Here is an 8,929-nt window from a genome sequence, read left to right as displayed (position 1 = left end):
TGTTGACACCCAATTTTGACCCACGTCGGTATAAATTAATTATCGAGCTTCCTAAATTTTCCAAATAATTTAAATTATTAGTTTTATAGATTTTACGAATATAATAATATAATACATGAATTTTATGTCACTTCGAATACTTTTTAGGTAATATACATATTTACATAATTATTGTATATAATCCGTATATCTCATGATTATTCAAAACCATCAAAAAATATACATTTTAAATGCTTTATTAAACTAGTTTAACTTAAATTATAATTATACTTTGAATCACTATTTTATAATTATATTACTAAAACAAAAGGGGAGCTCGTTGATTAATTAATACGAATTCATTTTATTTAAGGTTTAGCCAATTTTATCTTTTTATTTAATCCAACTCATTTACCCCTTACTCCCTAACCCATTCCCCCTCTAATTCAATTTCCAGCCCATTTTTTTTACTTTCAGCCCACCTTAACTCTTTAATTCCCCCAGGCCCAATTAACCTCCCAGGCGGCCCATCTCCTTTTCCAATCCCAGCGGCCCACTCGTTTAATTAAATACCAACCCAATACATTTTACCGGCCCAAATCCCTTAAATGCTTACCCGACCCAACACCCGCTCCGACCCAAACCCGTTCCCCCCTTTCTTCTTCCCCTCACCCACGCCATTTCCCACAACAGAAGCTCCCCAGGAAAAACCAGAAAAGCCAGCAGACGCGACAGCTCCCATAAACGGAAAATCCCACCCCAGACGCGACCCTTCCCCCGCGCGTCTCCCCCACGCTCTCTCCCTGCTCTCTCATCTCCCTTCCCCCCACGTTTCTTCAGACAAAAACCCAGAAAACGCAGACGAACCCAGAAAACGCAGCAATTCCCAGAAACCCCGCGTCTCTCTCCTCTGCGTTCCTCCTCTCTCCCACGCGCGAGCTGCACAACGGCTCTTTGGAGTCACTTTTCTCTGCAGCTCGTACGCGTCGCAGCAGCAAGGGCAGGCTGGATTTCAGCTCTGCCAGACGTGCTTAGTCCTTGCCACGCCAAGATCGCGCCACGTAGCTCGCAAGGACGGTGAAATGATCTCGTCCCTCCACCTCCCCTTTTTCCGCGATTCTTCAGCTTTTGGAGAGATTTTTCGAATTTCAAAATTCGAAATAGGCCTGAAATCCCGCCCTCGAACCGAAGCCCTAAACTCTCCTTCTATATAAACCCCCACCTCTCTTCAAAACGGGGGTTGGATTTTTGGGTTGAAAATTTTAGGTTAGCGATTTTGGTTGGAGATTTTTGAAGGAGAAAAATGTTGGCTGTTGTTGGCAATTTCTTGGTTGAAAAAATTTCAGAGAGGGAGAACTTTTTGGGTTAGAGATTTTTATCACAAAAAGTTGGAAGAATTTGGAGGAAAATATTTGTTTCTTTCTCTGTATGCTGTAGAAGAATAGTCGAAAGTTCTTGGGAAATTTTTGGGTTGGATTTTCGGAAATAGATTTTGAACACAGAACGGGGCTAGAGGTTTTTGGGTTGAGAAATTTTTAGAGAGTCGGAAATTTTGGAGCAAAGAGGCTTCGTTCTTTTGGGTTCCTGAAGAACAGAGGGCTTGCGAGAAACTGAAGGGAAGTCGAGAGATTGCAGTTGAGTCACAGTGCGCTCGACTGCCGGTTTCCGTTTGGACGCCTTCGCTGTGGTTCGAGGGTGGTTTCTGTGGTTGAAGCTCGCCATTTCCTTGCTCGACAACGTTCCATTCGCTGCTCCATAACAGCCTAAAGATGAGTCATAGAGACTCAACATCTCTTCATCGAGTCAAGCCTTAAAATTAATGAACAAGCTTCCGAATGTGAAAGAATCAAGACAAATCGAAGACTGGAAGATTTGGGGATTAGAAGGCCTTTTTATTTTATTTTGCACTTTGCATTGTATTTATTTCGGGCGTAAGCCCTTGTTGTCCTTTACTTTATTGCATTTACTTTGTGTTATCATTTGTTTAGGCTAGGACAGGTACAAAAGAAAATGGGTTGAAAACCCAAAGCAAGTGGGTCCAAGATTCGGTCAAGGCGAACAGAACCCGAATCTGGACCCAAAATCTCTCTCTCTCTCTCTCTCTCTTTATTACTTGCCTATGTGCGTTGTCTAAATGTCGTTAGTCTAAGCTTAGAAACCTTCAAACCCCGCCGAGACGCTTTTCTATTTTACTAAATCTAAAACTAAGTCTTAAAGCGGTGAACATTGCAAACTTGTAAATATATCTAGATAAAATTTAAGTTAAGCTTCGAAAAAATTCGCAAATGGCAAGATAATCAATACATATTTCAAAACTTGAAATTCGCCTAAGGTAATATTTTAATAATTTCAAAATAGCACAATTCGTAAAAGTTAATAGAATAGTCAAATAAGTTAATCGCCGGAAAACCGCAAGTTAGCGGAGTGTCTTAGGTGCCTTAAACACCTTCCTAGGACACTAATATGAACCCCGAACCCCCTAAAATGTTTCAAAACGATTTTTCTGTTTAAGTTGTTTTGAAAACGAGTTTTCTTGATTTTTCTTAAAAAATTAAGTGGCGACTCCTAAAAGTCGAAAATACCCTTAAAACAAACAAACTCTTTCGAAAATCATCTTTTTCGATAAAACAGAAATGGCGACTCCGCTGGGGAGTTTGGAGGATTCTAACCTTAGGTTTAACGTATTTGATTATTTGTGATTTATTGTTTAAGTGTTAAAATTATTCAGATTTTAACTGTTGCATGCATAACATACATATTTCCGTCAAACGACACTTATTACATTTCTACTAAAGGACGATTATGCGGGTTCGCAGTCGTTCGTTAACCAAAAATCTTCTCGGGGCACCCTGACGAGTGTAGTTGACTACTTGATAGTCAACGATCGTTAATTGTCCCACCCCAAGTAGTCCACTTGGGTTACCCATTCCACTCTAAATACAACCCACTCTTAGTCAAACTAGGATAGAGCGAAACCAAATCCCAAAAAATAGCGCATTANTAAAAGTCGAAAATACCCTTAAAACAAACAAACTCTTTCGAAAATCATCTTTTTCGATAAAACATGTATAATTTGCATTTGTATAAAGCAAGAAAGAGAGAAAGGCAAAAGAGAACTGGTAGGAGAAGATCTGTATTTGTATAATTATAATTTTATAGGACGAAAATACATGTATTTGTATGTGTATATACAGTTTTCGCTTGCTTTACACAAACACAAACGCAATATATAGGCGTGGGAGAGCGGCGAGTGAGATTCTTTGGAGAGAGAGGCGAATGACAAGTGTTTGATATGAATTACAATTAAATGAAAGTGTAGTTATAACATTAAATTTGAATTAATAATTTACTATTTTATATAATTTTCCCTAATTTTAAAGTTAATGAGTTGTAAAAGAAAAAAATATATTTTTCGTAAATGATTCAGAAAGAAAGTATGAAACTAATAAATTTAAACGAAGAGAATAATAAAAAACCGCAAAAAAAGAATATTATCCTTTTAAGGGATTTTTCTAATATTGGACGGCAAACTCCACTATGTACCGACAAGCAAAGTTAATTTGATTAGAAATTATGATGAATTTGACCTTAATTTGATATTATTATTATTATTATATAACACTGAAAGTAGACTAAGGTGAAAAGTCATAATATGTAATAATTTAGAAGCTTGAATCTGTCATAGTTCTCAAACATAATATTTTATTTGTTTCATTATTTACTTTTTTTTCACTTATCAAATCGTTTTAGTGGTATATAAAATTTATATATGTGTAAATTATATAAAAAATATGTAATAACTTAAAAGCTTGAATCTGTCATAGTTCTCAAACATAAATATTTTATTTGTTTCATTATTTATTTATTTTTTCTATGATCAAATCGCTTTAGTTGTACATAAAATCTATATATTTGTAAATTATATAAAAAAATATTAAATCATATGATAATTTAAAATATTTAAAAGATATATAAAAAATTTATGATAAAAATAAATTTATTTGAATTAAAAAATTAAAAGGTACCACATAAATTGAGGCAAAAGAAATATGAACTTCTTGTTTAGAAATATTTAGAAAAAAATCAACAAGGTTTTATATATTAATTTAAAAACTTTCTTGTTAGAGTTTACCATCAATGTCTCTGCGAATATCTTTTTATAATCACATAAATATTATGACATGATTAAAATCATAATTTTTTCTTACAATTATACAAAAGTTATAACATGTCTAATATTATGAGATAAAAAATATTCCTCTCTATTTTAGACTACATTTTAATTAAATTTACATCACATATATTAATTAAAAATATATACAGGGGAGTATTATTCTTAACAGTGTTTTCAAAAAAAAATTTTGGGGCGAGTTTTGCAGCGGGATGTAAAAAATGTCCGAAAATGCAAATTGAAGACATTATATTCATAAGGTGTGAATCTTAAAATTTAGGCATAAGCTCCAAGCGTAAAAACTTAAGTCCTGGTTATAAAAATGTACGCCTTTATTTCTCTTTTCTTTTCTTTTCTTTTTTATAGCTTTTGAACCCCTTTTTGCTTTTAACTCATATTTTTAAATTGATGTAATGACATTTCTCAAATAGTGATTGCAATACTTTTTTTTTCGTTATTGATTTATTAATACTTTTCTTAAATAAAAATCATATTATATTTTTCTATATGTTAGAGGTTATTTATTAAAGTTTATTTGAAAAATAATTGAAAGTTTTATTTTGCACATTTTCTTAAGAGTAAAACTATAAAATTGAATATGCATAAAATTACATTCCATAGATTTATAAGGCTTACACTCTGTATCTCGAAGCTTAAGTCTCATCCCGTACTACATAAAACGTCTTACCTCACCCTCCACCATCTAAACCACTGTTTCTCAAGATCTCATTGTCAAATAACTATGAATTCCTCAATTATTTAATATATATTTTCAGTTAATTATATAAAATATGTGATCTCATTTAATTATCGTAACAAGCCAGAATAACAGTCAGATGATGGACGTGGCATGTTTTTGAACTAAAACTTATCACATGTTAACTTTTAAAAAAGTTGATCCAAATGCTTAAAATATGATTGGATAATATATATAGGACAATGAGTTAAATTTAAAAATTTTAGGATAATTTGTATATAAATAAATAAATTATAAGTGCGGGTTGATGCATGCACACCAAAAAGTTTTGAGTTTGACAGACCCATTTATATTTTTATACTAAAATTATAATTCATCACTATGATTAGAACAAATTAAATATCCACTTTAGGGTAATTTTTTTATTTTTTTTGGAAATAATAATTAGTAGTGGTGCTAATATCTATTGAAGAAATTTAGGTTGTCTTTTTACTAATTCTTGATAACGTATTAATGTGCATGCTGACATTGGTGAACTTAATTACGTAGGAAATCATTTTTTTAATGTTTAAAATGGTTTAATGTTTAATTTATTCATAATGTCCTAGTAAGCAAGCATTTACTTTACAACCTGTTTATAATTACCTAATTGCTTGGACCATCAAGCATACCATTTTGAACACCACTAACTTCTTCTTTTCTCGTTCTCGGTGTTCGATATTTGTATTGTAATCTGATTAAGTTAGAACTTCATATTTGTACTTTTTGTATTCGGTGTTTGACAATTATATTAAAGTTCGATTAATTAGTAAATTTAGGTTTGTACATTATCAAATACACTCGATATTAGATAACTACATTGCAGTCCGATTAATTTGGTTTCGTACATTACATGGTCCATTTCTTAAGATAACGCTTTCTACAAGATTTTCTCCCTATTTAAAAGGGACAATTTAATATGAGAGTCAACGATCGATAAATCGTAAATTGAAATTGATCAAACTCTGATACCATATAAGAAATGAATCTTGAACCGAACTCAACAAAAACAAAAAAAAAGTCCACAAAGTGAAGATTGTTCATATAAGGGAGACCAAATCTCTTATTCCTACTCAATGTGGGACACTCGACAAAAACCCGAGTCTTTCGAATAATAGTGAAGAAACTTCAACCATCCTAACATAATTCATATTTTTTAAAAACTAAAATGAAAATAAATTCTCAATAAGTATTCAAACCAGCAAATGCCACTTATATTAGAAATTACCTTATTCGTTAGGCCATGTACAATACACCATAACTCACGTTGGTGCATCGAACAACATAATTTATAGTTGACTTTTTTATTATCTATATATTCAAACGTCAGCAGTTATTCAAATATTTTTGGAACATCAAATTTTCAAAAGTAAATGAAAAGTAATTTAAAAAGTGTACATAGACAAATTCAACTTGAAATATATACAAGAAAAATAATTAAGTTGCTGATGCTCAACTTAAAACAAGAAAAAATGAGCTCATTGGTAATCATGAACCTAAAATAATATGAAGAAGGAATACGTTTGAAGTAATTTATCGTATGTGATTTGGATAATTATTCCTTTATTAATTGTTAATTAGGATGATGTATTTTTGTTCCTAGTGTATTAAAATAATCATATTTATTTCATAGTTTTATATAAAATTTTTAAAAAGAAGACATCATCTTAATTCTTAGCTACATTGGCTTTTCATGAACAAATTTGATGATCTAGTAATATTTATATAATTATTTCAATATATGTTGTGACCCTTGATGTATTATTTTATTGATTTCCAAATGGATTTTTAAACCAATAGAAAATAAAAATAAAAATATAAACAAAATATATTAAAGAAATAATAATTTAAAGTAATAACAATTTTTTGGATATAAATTATCAAATATTGTAAATGTTTATAAACAAGGATATTTTAAGAGTTAGGTTGTCTCACCAGGTCCACCATATAAAGCGACGTGCTCAAATTTTCGTTTGGTTGGTGGAATATCGTAAACCCTATAAAAATTGAGATTATCAGTGTGCGAGATCGTATTTATCATTACCGTCTCACCTTTATAATTTAATGCAATAATTTTATTGCATGAACCATCGTAACCATGCTTTTTAGTGGGGAAAAAACTTGAACCCATTGGTGGTTTAGGTATGTCTGGTGGGCTATATGCTACTCCTCCCCATTCTATGTGTGTAGCAAAGCTAGCTAACTGAGTGAAGATGTTTTGAGGCCAAAACCCAATTTCTCTATGCGTTTCTTCAACCAAAACCCACCAATTTCCGTTGGCTAGATCCTTTTGTTTCGAAAAAAAGATATATATTAGTATCTTATTATATATTATTTTTTTAAAAAAAAAAAAAGCAATTCTTCGAAAGAGAAATATAACATATACCCGATCGAGGTACATTGAATATTCCCACAAGTTATGAATATCTCCACGTTGTGAAACATTACTAAATGGCGCTCCAATGCCTATCTCAGTGTCTACCAGTACAAATCCAGGACATAATGTATCAAAGCAACCTATATTATCAGCCTATATATAGACAGTATTAGAATTTTTCATGAACGCGAAATAAGAGTTAACAAAATACTCATAAAAATATCAACTAACCTGAAAATGTATGAACATTCTAGTTAGGGTGTCGCCATATAATGTTGGATCCACCTACGTACACAAAGAAATAGAACTATCATCATGATAAATTGAATGGTTATACACTTTCTAATTACTTGCATTATATTCTAGAGGTGTCATATTCAACCCTCTAAATACGAAATAATTTATTTATAACAAAATAAGCTATAGACAAAATCTTACTCTCCAACCGATTTGTATAATATCCGATGATTTTTGAACTTTCAATCGACATCCACTATGTTGTGGACTTTTAACATAAGGATTCCATAAAGTAGCTGTCATTCCAGCTCCCCCAAAATTGTAATCCAAATCATCACGAGTTGAAACTATTGCAACCTTCAATATTTTTATAAATTCTTTTTATTAAAAAAAAAAAAAGACATCAAAAAAAAAATTTAGAAAATTAAAAGTTTATATACCCTATATCCTTGTGTAGATAAGAATCTTCTTTTCAATCCACTATGATTCCTGGTCTTTGGAAAAGTAACAAAAAAAAATGAGATTTGATTTTAATGGTGAAAACTAAACATCCTATATATTTATTTATATTAATATAAATTATATATATAATTAAGATCCTATTGATGGAAATGAATTATTAATGATACATGAATAATTAAATTGATTTGACATTATCTTACCTGAGAAAATTGGGTATGAACTTCTGGTGGTGGCATATGTTTTTGTCTGATAAGATCATCTTTTGTAATTCTTTTAATAGGAACTGATCCAAAAGGACAACCACCATCATTTAGCCATATTGTCGATGACTCTTTAGACTTTGAAGTACCTGAAGTTTGCTTTATTCTAGATAACGTAGGCTTCATCTATCCATTCAAAATTAAAATTCTAAATCAATATATATATATATTTATTCCTTGTTAAATGTCGATAGTAAAATATAATTTGGAATGACATACATTTGGATGAAAATTGTGGTTCTTCAAAGATGGATGATCAAACGCAGGTTGCTTGTAAAAATCCACACAATCATATATATCTCCATATGTAGTCTGCGACTCAAAATTTAAATAAATAAGTTATTTAGGTTATAACAAATACATTTATATTGTTATTCAAATCCTAATATGAAATAAATACCTTAATTGTTTTGATTGCAGGCTTGTTCAAAAGTTTAAGTTGACTTTCTAACTCTTGATCCTCTAATTCGGATAAACTTATTTCTCCTTGAACCTCATTATAACTCAGAATAAAATATAACACTAATATTTGTTGAATAATTCCTTGATTTATCTGCATTGCCTGAACTTAGAGAGAGCATATGTTAAATAGATTTAAAGAGGAGATTAAAAAAAAAATTGTTATGCAAGTTAAGTAATGTAATTTTTTTTAAAGCAAGATTATCTTAATTTTGTAAAGAATTTATTATATTAAATGCAAGTTGACT

At 30.9% G+C, this 8,929-nt stretch overlaps 1 protein-coding gene across 1 annotated transcript; it reads right to left on the bottom strand.

Moving 5' to 3' along the window:
- Nucleotides 1-6,763: 6,763 nt before the first annotated feature.
- LOC107028207 lies at nt 6,764-8,781 on the bottom strand. Its single transcript, XM_015229251.1, has 8 exons — nt 8,623-8,781; nt 8,442-8,534; nt 8,163-8,348; nt 7,941-7,994; nt 7,702-7,857; nt 7,495-7,548; nt 7,273-7,416; nt 6,764-7,173 (listed from the first exon to the last, which is right to left on the bottom strand). The coding sequence occupies exons 1-8, from the start codon at nt 8,779-8,781 to the stop codon at nt 6,808-6,810; spliced, it is 1,212 nt and encodes a 403-aa protein (XP_015084737.1). The 3' UTR covers nt 6,764-6,807.
- Between the last annotated feature and the right edge of the window lie 148 nt (nt 8,782-8,929).

This window comes from Solanum pennellii, chromosome 8, assembly GCF_001406875.1.
Source record: "Solanum pennellii chromosome 8, SPENNV200".
In the NCBI taxonomy this organism is placed as follows: Eukaryota; Viridiplantae; Streptophyta; class Magnoliopsida; order Solanales; family Solanaceae; genus Solanum; species Solanum pennellii.
Note: the sequence above shows the minus strand (reverse complement) of the source record. Positions and strands in the feature narration are given on the sequence as shown.

Bases quoted from the DNA above. Each gene is read 5' to 3' on its own strand.
- LOC107028207 (XM_015229251.1), bottom strand. From the start codon at position 8,781: ATGCAGATAAATCAAGGAATTATTCAACAAATATTAGTGTTATATTTT. The intron at 8,535-8,622 runs GTATTTATTTCA...TTTGAGTCGCAG, and splicing joins CTGCAATCAAAACAATTAAG to ACTACATATGGAGATATATA. The intron at 7,858-7,940 runs GTATATAAACTT...AAAATATTGAAG, and splicing joins TATCTACACAAGGATATAGG to GTTGCAATAGTTTCAACTCG.